The 15860-nt window shown below is 42.3% G+C and overlaps 1 protein-coding gene across 1 annotated transcript in view; it reads right to left on the bottom strand.

Moving 5' to 3' along the window:
- Window positions 1–15860, bottom strand: part of BOLL (boule homolog, RNA binding protein) — a 420709-nt gene that overhangs the window by 85394 nt on the left and 319455 nt on the right. Inside the window, exon 10 of the mRNA XM_030210355.1 lies at window positions 5621–5719. Coding sequence (XP_030066215.1) covers window positions 5621–5719 — 99 coding nt within the window. The remainder of the gene's footprint in view (window positions 1–5620; window positions 5720–15860) is intronic.

The raw sequence follows: 15860 nt of genomic DNA, 5'->3' as shown, positions 1-15860 counted from the left end.
ACAAACAGGACAAACAAGAGATAAGGGAATATTAAGGTGAGGATGATAAAATAAGGGTTCTGAACAAGTGAATAAGGGTTAGGAGTTAAAAGCAGAATCAAAAAGGTGGGCTTCTACCTTAGATTTGAAGACGGCCAGAGATGGAGCTTGACGTACCGGCTCAGGAAGTCTATTCCAGGCATATGGTGCAGCAAGATAATAGGAACAGAGTCTGGAGTAGCAGAGGAGAAGGGTGCAGATAAGAGAGATTTACCCAGTGAATGGAGTTTCCGGGAGGAATGTAGGGAGAGATGAGAGTGGAGAGATACTGAGGAGCTGCAGAGTGAATGCACTTATAAGTCAATAGGAGGAGTTTGAACTGTATGCGGAAACGGATAGGAAGCCAGTGAAGTGACTTGAGGAGAGGGCTAATATGAGCATAACGACCCTGGCGGAATATTAGTCGTGCAGCAGAATTTTGAACAGATTGAAGAGGAGAGAGATGGCTAAGTGGGAGACCTGTGAGAAGCAAGTTGCAATAGTCTAAGCGAGAGGTGATAAGAGCGTGGATGAGGGTTCTGGTAGTGTGCTCAGAAAGGAAAGGGCAAATTTTGCTGATACAGAGATGGAATGAGGGCTCTCCCCAATAAAGACTCAAGAAAATGCAACAATTTGGACCACAATTTGGACCAAAAATCCTGAAACAATGGGCATAACTAAAAGGCACGAGAAACAGTCGAATCCAATCCCCCACATTTGGCACAAAATGCCGATCGTACACATCCTGCATAAGGAGCTTGTTTCAGAGAAAAACAAATGCCATGAGTGAGCATCTGAAACTGGCATTCTCTGTGAGGAGCACTATGCACCTGACGTGGTATTCGGGTAAGAGTGGTAAACAGATCAGTCCATTGCAAGGAGATCTGAAGCTCCTCATTCCATCTCCGTCTCCGTCAAATAGTATCAAAATTCTTTGGAGGGGAAATTTTTGCAAGTTGCTTATAAAGACTGGACACAGACGTCTGTGGCTGACCCAATGGGCCAAAGAAATCACCCAAAATACCAGCCAAGCCACACGTAAAAGCACCTTTTAGTAATTGTGTGATAAAATGTGAGACTTGCATGTATGGATAGAAGCCAATGTCAGAAAGGCCATAAGTTATTTGGAGAGTTGCAAAGGGCTGCATTCCACCCTCTGATGTCAGAAGATCCACTATCGATGTGATGCCCCTGGAAGCCCACCAACGGAAGACACACCTTTCAATCCCGGGGTGAAATCAATATTCTCTAGATCAGTGTGGACAAAGGCATGATTGAGAAGCAACATGAGAGTGGTAACTCATTGGATCTAACAGAGCATGGTGTTTAAATTCCAGAGACAAATGATGTTGGGGGCCATAAAACAGAAAATAAGGGTGATAGATTTATTTCTGCCCTAAAAGTTATGAATAGTGAAGACAGTGAGGACTGTAATTAAGTGAGTTTGCAGAGATTCCCCCTCCCCCGAGACTCAGCTTCATAGTGGATGGGACTCTAAAGAGATTTGGTCCGATACAAATGCTTAATGATAAGGGTGATCATTGTTCTCCCAATGTTGGTGCATCCCCTGTGTCCATTGCTACACCACACTCCCTTAGGACTGATGCCTCTAATGATGATATACTTGTGTTGGCATTAAAAATGCCAAGAAGCTTTTATAATACTATTGATGTCTACAGAGAACTCCAGATGTTGTCTTTTGGCAAGTTACACACATAGGCGTCATAGATAGTCCTAAGACATCTTAAACACAAATCATGAGTGTCTGTACTGGACATTATGCTGGAACACCTGATATACCTAACTAATGCCACTGGTTGCTCCCTTTCTCTAGGACATCAGCCAAAAACTAGCCACGGTGAAATCAAATGACTTGGTAGCAAAAAAAAAGTCCTAACGAATGTGCAAGATGCACCAATATTGACACAGATCCACAATTATGGCAAAAAAGAGAAGAAAATAAATCAAACTAATCCTAATTAGTGATATCTATGAGGAAAGGATAGGTTTTAAGAGGTGGCTACCCCACAAATCATTAAATTTGGAAGCAAAACCTTTACCTTACTACAACAGATTAAGACAGGTGTCCTCTGGACTCTGTGGAAAAGATAAACCTGAGATGTAACATAGTAACATAGTAGATGACGGCAGAAAAACACCTGCACGGTCCATCCAGTCTGCCCATCAAGACAACTCATATGTGCTACTTTTTGTGTATACCCTACTTTGATTTGTACCTGTGCTCTTCAGGGCACAGACCGTATAGTCTGCCCAGCACTATCCCCGCCTCCCAACCACCAGCCCCGCCTCCCGATCTTGACTAAGCTCCTGCATGACTGGCCTGGGGCAAAAATCTACACACGTGTGATATACCACTTTGGAATAACTGAGAGCTTTGGTATGTGTCTTCCTGACCTGGGTCCTATCAGGTGAAATCAACCTTACATAGGGAGTTACTATTCTGTTTCCCTCAGGAAAAAATAATTCACTACTTCTATTAGTGATTTATAATTCCACTGTTGTAATGGAATTAGGAATTACTTTTGGATAAAAAAAATGATTAAGGTCTCAAAACTATCAACAAATATCACAAGAAACATTGTGGGATAATGGTTCTATAATTAAAAAATAATTTTTAATTTTTTGTCAATAGAAATCTCTGGGTCAATATTTAAACCTGATGGTCACCATATCTTTTAAAAGGCCGCATTTAACAAAATATGTGCATTTAGTGCCTCTATGAGAATAGATGGTGGTGCTGAATATAGGTAAAATACGGAGACTGCAAGCAATATTTATAGCCCTAATTCCACCCAGGAACCTTATAGATAGTTCTGAACCAGTGATTTTCACTGGTACTATGAATATTGCCTTTAAAAAATTGGCAGGTTAAAGAGTTATAAGTTTACTGGCCACTGGCAAATGTATAACTCCTTTAGACACCCTCATGTTAACAAATCTGTGATGGTTTACAAATGGAAATTAAACAAGACTAACCCAACATACCCCTGATGGCTTGAAAATAGCTATCAAACTTGTACCTTGGAAAACATATAAGGTCACATTGGCAAATAAATTGCGCAGCAAACCAATATGAAAAGTATGAAAATTCTTAACCTATGCCTTAATGTAACCATTTTTTTTCTTGATAATGCTATTACCTGAAATGCCTCCAGGCTTAGGGGTCCTTTTACTAAGATGTGCTAAGAAATGGGCTTAAAGCATTCCAACGTGGAACTTTCCTGTATACTACGCCCATTTCTATTGTGTTCCTAAAAAAGGGCTTTTTTCTTTTTGCAGATTCCCCGCTAATTTTTCCATTAGAGTGTAAGACTTGCAAAAACATTGACACAGGAGTGCTATGGCTTCCTATTTAGGAGGCACTATGTGTTTCTGCATTAACTCAGCATTAGCCAGTTAGCATGGGCATGCTTCCACACCTATTCTTCACCCATGACATACCCCTTCCCAATAAATAAATAGCACACGATTAGTGCATGCAGACAGGCAAATTACCCCAAAATACTTTAGCATGTTTTGCGGTAAAACTATTTTCCTGCATTAAACATGCATTAGCACTTAATGTGGTTTAGTAAAAGGGCCCCTTAGATAGGTAACATATAGCTAAATCAATGTTTTTGATATTGCTTCATGTTGCCTGGTGAAGTTCTTATAAAAAACACATGATTTATAGAGATATACATTTGTTTGAAACGATATGGGAAATGGAAAAGTTCCTGGCGGAAAAGTCCACAGTCTGTTATTGAGACAGACATGAAGAAGCCATGGCTTGTCCTGGGCTTAGTAGCATGGAATGTTGCTACTATTTGGATTTCTGCCAGAGACTTGTGACCTGGATTGGCCACTGTTGGAAACAGGATTCTGGACTAGATGGACCATTGGTATGACACAGTATGGCTGTTCTTAAGTTCTTAGGGCCCTGTTTACAAAGGCGCTAGATAACTGTGTAGATGCCCATAGGAGTATTTGTGAGTGACATTGCTGAAGGGTTAGAAGGTAAAGTTTGCCTTTTTGTGGATGATACTAAGATTTGTAACAGAGTGGACACCCGGGAGAGAGTGGAAAACATGAAAAAGGACCTATTGAAGCTAGAAGAATTGTCTAAGGTTTGGCAATTAAAATTCAATGCGAAGAAATGCAAAGTGATGCACTTAGGGTGTAGAAATCCACGGGAGATGTATGTGTTAAGCAGAGAGAGTCTGATATGTACAGACGGGGAGAGGGATCTTGGGGTGATAGTAGCTGAGGATCTGAAGGCGAGAAACAGTGTGACAAGGCGGTGGCCGTAGCTAGAAGGTTGCTAGGATGTATAGAGAGAGGTGTGACCAGCAGAAGAAAAGAGGTGTTGATGCCCCTGTACAAGTCGTTGGTGAAGCCACACCTGGAGTATTGTGTTCAGTTTTGGAGGCCGTATCTTGCTAAGGATGTAAAAAGAATTAAAGCAGTGCAAAGAAAAGCTACGAAAATGATACGGGATTTGCATTACAAGACGTATGAGGAGAGACTTGCGCACCTGAACATGTATACCCTGGAGGAGAGGAGAAATAGGGGTGATATGATACAGACGTTCAAATATTTGAAAGGTATAAATCTGCAAACGAACCTTTTCTGGAGAAGGGAAGCGGTAAAACGAGAGGACATGAAATGAGATTGAAGGGGAGCAGACTCAAGAAAAATGTCAGGAAGTATTTTTTCATGGAGAGAGTGGTGGATGCTTGGAGTGCCCTCCCGCGGGAGGTGGTGGCGATGAAAACGGTAACGGAATTCAAAAATGCGTAGGATAAACATAAAGGAATCCTGTTTGGAAGGAAGGGATCCTCAAAAGCTTAGCCGAGATTGGGTGGCAGAGCCAGTGGGGGGAGGCAGGGCTGGTGGTTGGGAGGTGGGCCTTGTTCTGGGCAGACTTCTATGGTCTGTGCCCTGAAAATGGCAGAAACAAATCAAGGTCAGGTATACACATAAAGTAGCACATATGAGTTTAAATTGTTGGGCAGACTAGATGGGCCGTGCAGGTCTTTTTCTGCCGTCATCTACTATGCTATGTTACTATGTTGTAAACAAAGCCCTTAATGTCAACAACATTTCCCTTGTCATTTCATGTCATGTTTTGCCTGAACTGACAGGAAAAAAAACTTTAAATTTTTTTTTTTTTGTGTGTCATTAATAATGTGAACTTTTCCATAAGATGGTATATTGTTTTTTAAAGAGTGAACAAATGCAGTGTAGGCATACATGTTCAACAGAGAAAGAGTGTGTCCTCTCTTTTAGATGAGTGAGCACTTTTTCTATAAGAGTGTACACTCTTTGCAAAAGAATGTGCCATCTTAACAATAAACGACACGGGAAATGATAAACAAAAATTTGACTGCACACCTCTAATGATGTAATGTAATGTAATGTAATGTGATATTTGTATTTCGTCAACTCCCAGTTAGGTTCAAAGCAGATAATCACTAGAAACTATTCTGCAAACAGAACATGAAATATAAAACTAAAAATATAAAAAAAGATAAAGTTCTTCTCTTGAACTGAAAATACTTTTGACAACATGAATCACTAAAGTAAAAAGTACAGGACTTACTTTTACTGGCTCAGGTTGCATCATAGGTGCTGGCATGGCTACTGCACTTTGGGCATATAATTGGTGATAAGCTGCTTGTACCCCATGATCAGAATATGGCTGACAAAGAAAATAGATATAATTTTTGAAGTTACAAGCATGATAATTCACTTTTACAACACTGATTGTGCAGTAGTTTACATGGTACTTTGTATAATATGCTAAAATTCAAGATATACACCTTTAATAAATCAGTTTCAATGAAGACCTCAGCCGTGCAACTTGATGGCTCACATTCATGCCTTCAAGAATTAAGCACTCACTTTGCCATTGGTGCTTAATTTTTGAAGGCATAAACATGAGACATTGAGTTGCATGGCTGAGGTCTTCACTGAGTCATTAACTGGTAAGTTAATACACAGAGTCAATGAATAATTGAAACAAGTTACACAACAGAAGAGGTGAGACAGCTCTCTGTCCAAAGAAGCTGAAATATGTTCTAATTCAAATATAGTTAGCCTTTATTTCATGCTTAGATGCCACATATAAATTTGTTAAAGTAGATCGCTATGTCCTTTTAGAAATATTCTTGAAGGAAGTGACGACACTGGTCCAAATGGTGCTTAAAACAAAATTACAGAGCACATCCAAGGACATGGATTACTGAGACCGAGTCAGCACGGCTTTTGTGTGGGGAAATCTTGCCTGACCAATTTACTTCAATTCTTTGAAGGAGTAAACAAACATGTGGACAAAGGGGAGCCAGTTGATATTGTATATCTCGATTTTCAAAAGGCGTTTGACAAGGTACCTCATGAAAGGCTACAGAGGAAATTGGAGGGTCATGGGATAGGAAGAAAAGTCCTATTGTGGATTAAAAACTGGTTGAAGGATAGGAAACAGAGAGTGGGGTTAAATGGGCAGTATTCACAATGGAGATGGGTAGTTAGTGGGGTTCCTCAGGGGTCTGTGCTAGGACCGCTGCTTTTTAATATATTTATAAACTAGGAAAAAAGGCCCGTTTCTGAACGCAATGAAACGGGCGCTAGCAAGGTTGTCTGAGTGAGTGTAGTGTGTCCTGTGCCGTGGTGTCTCCTTGTGTCTAGATCGAGCAATGTGTTGTCTTCCCCCTGGTCTCCCCTCCATATGTGTCTGTATGTTTCCGTTCACCCATATAGAGTGTCCCCCTCCCTGTCTGTGTGCCCTTTGAGTTGTAGGCCCTCCTCCCTGTCCCGTGAGTTTGCCTTTCCCAAAAGAACTTGGAAAGTTGAACTAGAGGTAGAAAAAAATATCATACTATGATCAAGGGACTACCTCCAAGGAATACCAAATTGGTGACAAAGTATTCTATTTAAATTTTGCCAGAAATAAGGACATTCCCTATTGTGGAAAAATCTTCACCTGTGGCTTACCAAATTCGCCACATGAAAAATTCTCAAGATGAAGATTCCCTTACATGGGTCCACCTCAATCTATTGAGACCGTGTCATCTTAAGCAAAGATACCTACCTGTAGCAGGTATTCTCCGAGGACAGGCTGATTGTTCTCACAATTGGGTGACGTCCACGGCAGCCCCAAGAACGGAAATCTTCCTAGCAACAAAAAGTTTGCTAGAGCCTTCGAGTTGCCGCATCTCAAAAAAGATATAGTGGAATTAGAAAAGGTGCAGAGAAGGGTGACGAAAATGATAAAGGTAATGGGACGACTTCCCTATGAGGAAACACTAAAGTGGCTAGGACTCTTCAGCTTGGAGAAAAGGCGTCTGAGGGGAGATATGATAGAGGTCTATAAAATAATGAGTGGAGTTGAACGGGTAGATGTGAAGCGTCTGTTTACGCTCTCCAAAAATACTAGGACTAGGGGGCATGCGATGAAGCTACAATGTAGTAAATTTAAAACAAATCGGAGAAAATGTTTCTTCATTCAACGTGTAATTAAACTCTGGAATTTGTTGCCAGAGAATGTGGTAAAGGCAGTTAGCTTAGCGGAGTTTAAAAAAAGGTTTGGACGGCTTCTTAAAGTAAAGTCCATAGACCATTATTAAATGGACTTGGGGAAAATCTACTATTTCTGGGATAAGCAGTATAAAATGTTTTGTACTTTTTGGGGATCTTGCCAGGTATTTGTGACCTGGATTGGCCACTGTTGGAAACAGGATGCTGGGCTTGATGGACCTTTGGTCTTTCCCAGTATGGCAATACTTATGTACTTATGAGTCGTGCTCCCAAGACATAGATGGATGTGGCAAGAGAGCTATGTTCCACGTTCAGGGATAGATCTGTGTCCTACAGACCAAAGTGGAACCATGCTCTATATGGAGAGATGGAGTTATGCTTGACATATGGAGATGGCGCCTTACCACACTCTTAGAAGAGGCTGTCATCCCCATGTAGAAATGGGGCTCTGTTTAGAGGAGGAGTCCCACTGGAAATACAAACATGAGGACGAGATCTAACTTTATAGACAGAAGAGTGCTGCAGGTGTAAAATGGGGAAGGGTCACAGGGTTAAACAGAGCTGCCTCTGAAGTTAGGAGGGATTTGAGTGCTACGCAAGTAGCTCAAGAAGTGCAGTATAGAAAAAAAATGGAGCTCTGAACTTAAGTCAATAGAGCCACTCTCCACAGTCAAAGGTAGAGATGTGCTCTACCTACTGACATGCAGCCGTGCTCTAAAGATGGAAATGAGATGCCCGTGCTAAGAAAGCCGAATCTGGTGGTCAGAAATGCAGCAACGCTTAATCTGTGGAGATGGAGGTATGCTCCCCATGCAGAAAAGTATCTGGCCTCCATATCCAGAGATGAACTGGGCTTCCCATCCAAGGACAGAATTGTGCTTGATATATATAGTTACATAGTAGATGACAGCAGATGAAGACCTCTACAGTCCATCCAGTCTGCCCAACGAGATAAACCCATAGTATAAGGAATGATGTGATACTACGTATGTATACTTGATCTTGATTTGTCCTTGCCAATTTTGGGGCACAGACCATAGAAGTCTGCCCAGCACTGGCCTTGTTCTCCAGTTACTGAAGCTGTATCTGTCCAGATATGATCAGTACACAGACTGTAGAAATTTACATAATAACATAGTAGATGACGGCAGAAAAAGACCTGCACGGTCCATCCAGTCTGCCCAACAAGACAACATATGTGTATACCTTACCTTGATTTGTACCTGCCTTATTCAGGGCACAGACCGTACAAGTCTGCCCAGCAGTACTTCCCGCCTCCCAACCACCAGTCCTGCCTCCCATCACCGGCTCTGGCACAGACCGTATAAGTCTGCCCTCCACTATCCTCGCCTCCCAACCACCAACCCCTCTTCCCCCCACCTGCTCCGCCACCCAATTTCCTTGTTCTCAAGTTAGTGAAGCTGAATCTGTCCAGATATGATCAATACACAGACTGTAGAAGTCTTCCCAGCACTGTCTTTCCTTCCCAATTACTGGTGTTGCCATCTAATTATTGCTAAGCTTGTTTGGTTCCATGCCTTCTATACAGGATTCCTTTGTATTTATCCAACGCATTTTTTAATCCCGTTACTCTTTTCATCTTCACCACCTCCCATGGCAGGATTCCTTTGTGTTTACTGAATGCACTTTCGAATTCCATTACTGTTTTCATCTCCACCACCTCCCGCGGGAGGGGATTCCAGGTATCTATTTATTTATTTATTGCATTTGTATCCCACATTTTCCCACCTATTTGCAGGCTCAATGTGGCTTACAGAGTTTTGTTATGTCATAGTCATTACAGGATATCAGATATGATTAGTAATATACAAAGATTAAGCATGGGAAGAGAGAAGAAGGTTGTAGGCTGGATAGTATAGAAGGTGGACATTAATAGTTGAGTGGGTTGGTGAGGTAGTTTTGTAAGGTTATGGGTTCTCTTTGTAGACTTTGTTGAAGAGATGTGTCTTCAGAGATTTGCGAAAGTTAGGTATTTCGTCAATGGTTTTCAGGGCTGTGGGTAATGCATTCCATAACTGCGTGCTGATGTAGGAGAAGGTGGTGGCGTGTGTCAGCTTGTATTTCAGTCCTTTACAGCTGGGAAAGTGCAGGTTGAGAAATTTGGGGGCTGATCTTTTGGCGTTTCTGGGAGGCAGGTCCACGAGGTTGAGCATGTAGATTTGGGCTTCTGCGTGAATAATTTTGTGTACAATCGTGCAGATCTTAAACGCAATGTGTTCCTTGAGTGGGAGCCAGTGAAGTTCCTCTCTTAAGGGTTTTGCACTTTCATATTTAGTTTTTCCAAATATGAGTCTGGCTGTGGTATTCTGGGCTGTTTGGAGTTTTTTGATAGTCTGTTCTTTGCAGCCAGCGTACAGTGCGTTGCAATAGTCCATTGATTGTATCAGGGTACGGAAGATGTATCTCGGGAAGAAAGGTTTTACTCGAGTTTTCACATGGCGTAGAACATCTTTTTCGTTGTATTCTTCACGTGGGTATTGAGTGTGAGGTTTCGATCAATGGTAACGCCAAGAATTTTCAGATTTTGTGAGACGGGAAGAGAACAGTATGGTGTAGTTATGGTGGAGTAATTATTTGTGTTGAGAAGTGAGTACAAGACGTGTTTTTTCTGCATTGAGTTTAAGCTGGAATGCATCCGCCCAGGAGTGCATGATTTGGAGGCTTTGGTTGATTTCGTTGGTGATTTCGTTTAGATCATGTTTGAATGGGATGTAGATCGTGACATCGTCTGCGTATATGTAGGGGTTGAGGTTTTGATTGGCTAAAAGTTTGGCTAGAGGTATCATCATTAGGTTGAAGAGAGTTGGTGAGAGGGGGGATCCTTGGGGAACTCCGCATTCAGGTATCCATGGGGGTGATATGTCCTCATAGGTTGATACTTGGTACGATCTTTTGGTCAAGAATCCTTTGAGCCATTTGAGAACTGTACCTCCAACTCCGAAGTATTCTAGTATGTGTAATAGTATTCCATGATTAAGCATGTCGAAGGCGCTGGACATGTCAAATTGTAGGAGGAGTATGTTGTTACCAGTTGCAATTGCTTGTTTGAATGAGTTCATTGCGGTCACTAGTACAGTTTCTGTGCTGTGATTTGACCGAAATCCTGATTGAGACTCATGCAGAATTGAGTGTTTATTTAGATATTCACTGAGTTGTTTCGTCAATATGCCCTCCATGAGTTTGGTTATGAGTGGAATCGATGCTACTGGGCGATAGTTGGTAATGTCCATTGTACTTTTCTTAGCATCTTTTGGCAGCGGAGTGAGTAAAATGTTTCCTTTATCCATAGGAAAGAGACCATTTTGAAGTCTATGGTTTACATGATCCGTGAGGTCTTTTTTGAATTGTTTGGGGGCGGATCTTATTAGGCTGGTAGGGTAAATATCTACCGTATTTTTCGGACCACCGTCCCGTACTTACACGATTCCATGTTCCCTGGTGGTCTAGTGACGTCGGGGCAGGAAAGAGCCCCCTCTTTCCTGCCCATCGCGCTGCTCTCCGTGCTCCTCAATGTTTTCTGACGGTCTCGGCGATATTCAAAATGGCCGCCGAGATTCTCGGCGGCCATTTTGAATCTCGCCGAGACCGTCAGAAAGCATTGAGGAGCACGGAGAGCAGCGCGATGGGCAGGAAAGAGGGGGCTCTTTCCTGCCCCGACGTCACTAGACCACCAGGGAACATGGAATCGTGTAAGTACGGGACGGAGGTCCAAAACTCGAACAAGACGCACCAGAGCACCTAGGTTTTAGAGGAGGGAAAAAGGAAAATTTTTTTTTTCCTATTTCCCTCCTCTAAAACCTAGGTGCGTCTTATGGTCCGGTGCGTCTTATAGTCCGAAAAATACGGTAATTTACATTGTGATTTGGCATATTTTCCAAGCCATTGTGAGATCTGGTCTGACGATATCGTGTCAAAGTTGGTCCATGATCGATCTGCTGGGCATTCCCTGGGTTTTGAGTCTGGACATTCAAGGATGCTTGTGTACACCGCACTGTTGGTAGGTATCATGAGTCGAAGCTTTGTAATTTTTTCATTGAAGTAGTTCTCAAGATTGGTTGTGGATGGGGTGTCTATATTATTGGAGGTAACCGGTGTAGTATTTAGGAGATTGTTTACGAGTAGGAAGAGTTTGTGTGTATCCTTGTAGTTTGGTCCTATTATGGTTTTGTAATATGTTCTTTTAGTTTGTCTGATAGTGTATTTGTATTTTCTTTGTAACTGTTTCCAGTCTTTGAGTGTGTGTTTGTCTTTTTTCTTGCTCCATGCTCTTTCTAGTCTTCTGACCTGTGTTTTTAGTTCTTTCAATTCTTCGTTAAACCATGGTATTGAGTTTTTTTCTATGTGAGGTTCTGGTTTGAAGTGGTGCTATGTTATCTAGTATTGTTCTGCATCTGTTGTCCCATTCTTGGAGGAATTGGGGTGAGTCTGTAGGTGTAGTCCATTCATCTGTGTAGAATTGTTGCCAAAAAGTTAGTGGGTCTATTTTGCCTCTCGTAGTGTAGGTTTTTTTCTCTTGTGTTTGTCGTGCCTTTTTTGTTCTCCAGCGTAGGGAAAGGTTTGCTTTGTAGTGGTCGGACCATGGCGTGGATGTCCATTTTGTCTCTATAAGTGTGAGGTTAGGTTCTGATGAGAATTTGTGGGTGATGATGTCTAGTGTGTGTCCTTTGTTATGGGTGGGTTGCATGTTTGGCCAATGGAGCTCCCATAGTTGGAGAAAGTCCTTGCATTCACGTACATTGCTAGTATTAGTATCTTCAAGGTGAAGATTGATGTCTCCTGCTATGAGAAGGTCCTGGCTGGAAACGCATGTATTCGATATGAATTCCATGAAGTTCGTTTGTGAATCTTGCCAATTGCCCAGGGGGCTGTAGAATAGGATTAGGTTTAAGTGATCGCATAGGTTGGGGTGGTTAATTCTGACTGAGGCTATTTCAAGTTGGGGAAGGATAGATTCTGCTGTTGTTGTGACTGTGAATTGAGATTTATAGATTATTGCTATGCCTCCTCCTCTTTTTCCTTCTCTTGTCCAGTGGGTAATTCTGTATCCTGGAGGACAGAGCTCTAAGATTATTGGGTCTTTGGAGTTATGGATCCAGGTTTCGCTGATAAGTAGGAAATCAAGATGGTCGTCAGTAATCCAGTCGGTTATTATTGTAGTTTTATTAACTGTCGATCTGGCATTAATGTAGCCTATTTGTATTATTTTGTGGTGTTCAGTTGGGTTCAGGGTAGTGGTGATTTCTATCAGTTGTTTGTCTTCTTGGTGTGTGAATTTAAGGTCTTTCTTTCCTTTCTGTTGCTGTTGGATAGGCATGTTATGTATGGGTTGCGTGAGTGGTTTGTGAATTATGGGGCTACTGTTGTCTATGCTAGGGATTATGAGTGCGTGTTGGGTTAGGGTGAGACAGTAGATAGTTAAGAGTAGTTTGCTGGAGTTCATATCAGAGTTAGTTTGTGTGTTAATTTGTGTACTTAGAGCATTAGAGAATTCGGTTATCAATACTATTGTTTTAGGTTTGGAAAGCAAATTACAGTTCTAGATGCAGTAAGGAGCTAATTACTTTTAGGTTTAGAAAGCAAATTACAGTTCTAGATGCAGTAAGAAGCTAATTACAATTCTAGATGCCGTGTCATGCTATGAGATGCAGATTACAGGTATTTAAAGCAAGTTACAGTTCTAGATACAGATTGCAGGCATTTATAGCAGTTCTAGATGCAAATTACAGGCACAATACTATTCTGATATCAGAATAGTATTGTATTAAAAATATAGCGAAAATGCTGCGAGGTGTATTATGAGAGGAGGAGTTTAAAGTCTAGCGAGGTGTTTAAAGCATTTATAGCATTAGAAGCATTTGGAGGAAGTCGTTTCATATGTTGTAATTGAGGTATTTAAGCAGTATGGCATGTAAAGGGTGTTTTGCACTTTGCAGCATATAAAGCATATAAGAAAATAAAGGAAGCATTTACACCATTTGTTACATGTAAAACATTTAAAAGGAACTTGCTATGTTTGATGGTTTATTTGGCGCGACTGGGGTTAGGTCTGGGTGTCCAACTCTCGTGTGGCTCTCCGATCAAGGCGTAACTGTTTCTCCCCGTGGTGTCGGGAGTGCAGCAGAGCACCGGCGTGCAAGCCGCTCTGATCCCTGCTGGCTGCAGTCCTTCCAGGGGGGGAGGTCCGTCGGAGGAGGTTGAGGTCCTTTTTTCCCGGGGAAAAGGGCCGAATCTACCCAGGGCAGCACCTCAGTCTCGCAGCAGAGCTGGGCTACAGTGTCTGGTCAGTCGCGTCAACAGCTTGTGAACTGATCCTTGTGCTTGGCCTCCTCTAGAGAGCTGTTCCTGATCCGCTCCGGTATGTCGGCGATCCCTCCTGTTCGCCTTTGCTCGGGAGGTGCGGCCCCTCTTCGTCGGCTGCTTTATCTGTGCGTAGGCGGCGCGAGGTTACCAGCTGGGGTCGGCCGCGGCCATCCACCTGTGAGGGCCCCTGGGTCGGGATGTTGGGTCGTTGGGAACCCCGGAGCAGTTCAGGGCTCAATCCTCGTCTGGATCACTGACAGTGCCCATCAGAACCCTTCCCTATAATCGACCTCTCGGTCGAGGGCGCACGGTCCACCGATAGTTGCCGTCAGGCAATAGCTGGGCCGGGGCCTGCTGCCACGCGGTCCCGGATCACCTATGAGGGTAAGTCCGTCCTGCTACTAGCGGTGTCCCAGTTCGGATCAGGTGGCCGGGAGGTGGTCCAAGCCTCTCTGTGCCAGTTGCTCTGTGGAAAAAGTACTTCCAGATATTATTCCTGAGTCAACCCCCCCCCCCCCTCCCCATAATCTCAATTCATGTCCTCTAACACCTTCCCGTCTCTGGAAAAGGTTTGCTTGTAAATTAATACCTTTCTAATACTTGAATGTCTTTATCACCTCGTCACTCTTTTTCTCCAGGGTGTACATGTCCAGGTCCTCAAGTTTCTCCTCCTATGTCTTGCAATGCATACCATTTTCAGCCTTTCTCTCTGAACCGCATCAAGTCTTTTTACGTTCTTAGAAAGATACGGCCTTCAAAACTGAATACAATACTGAAAGTGGGGTCTCAGCGATGACTTGTACAAGGGTATTAACACCTCCTTTCTTCTTCTGGTTAAACCCCTCTCTAGGCAGTCTAGCATACTTCTGGCAATGGCCATCGCCTTGTTTCGTCACCTTGAGATCCTCAAACAGCATCATCCCAAGGTCCCTCTCCTGAGCTATACTTATCAACCTCTCTCCTCATATTTGGTACATCTCTTTTGGATTTCTGCACCCCAAGTTCATCACTCTACACTTCTTGGCATTAAATTTTAACTCTAAATAAGTAGGGTGACTCTTATGTTCGGTTTCTTAAATTGAATACAACCACTCTTTTTTTAAGAACCCTAAACCAGTATGAAAACTATTACTAAGATTTCATCATTCCTTCAATATTCTTTTTAATAATAATAATATTGCTCAGATAACTGCATTATACCAAACATGGTACAGGATCCATCTCCTACATAATGCACCCCTCCACCATCATCGCATTGAGTCCATCCTGCCTACCTACACACCTTCAATTCAAAATTTGACAATCGTACAAGTAGAAACATTTACTTATCTTGAAAAATACTCCTGGACTGGAATGTTCTTTCAATCAGTGCTGCTATAGAGAAGGACCCGTTCTCATGTAAATCCCAGTGTCAATAAACTCAAAATAACCAGTGCATCTTCCAATTGCTTCTAAGTGACAAACAAAGAAGTAAGGAGGATATATTAACCTATGTATTGCTGCATTCTATATCAACCTGTGAATTGCCACATTCTACACAGGCTGTGCATATCAGACTTATTATTCATAAACATTGGCCCTTGTGAACATTACATGGAGTGACTGTCACTCCACGTTTTGCTTATACCAGAGGGAGTAACTTAGGTGAAATATTAACAAAGCGAAATAAGCCAGTTATACAGAGTGTGCAGAAAGGGCACGCTAGATGTGGCAGGTGTATTTACTGTATACATACATGGGTCACGCCATCAGTGATTAATCCAGTCACAGGGGATATATTTCATTTGCAGTCTTACACTGATTGCAATACGTCACAAGTGGTTTATGGCATTAAAATGCCCCTGTGAAAATGGTATATAGGGCACACTAGACTCAGGATTAAAGATAGAACTGCTGAACATTTAAGCAATTTGCGAATTCATAAAGTTGAAGCTCCTCTTATTAGTAACTGGGACTCGTATCAGCATGTTGGAAAAGATCTACTC

The sequence above is a fragment of the Microcaecilia unicolor genome, chromosome 7 (assembly GCF_901765095.1).
Source record: "Microcaecilia unicolor chromosome 7, aMicUni1.1, whole genome shotgun sequence".
In the NCBI taxonomy this organism is placed as follows: domain Eukaryota; kingdom Metazoa; phylum Chordata; class Amphibia; order Gymnophiona; family Siphonopidae; genus Microcaecilia; species Microcaecilia unicolor.
The sequence above is the reverse complement of the archived record's forward strand: the minus strand, read 5'-3'. Positions and strand labels throughout refer to the sequence as shown.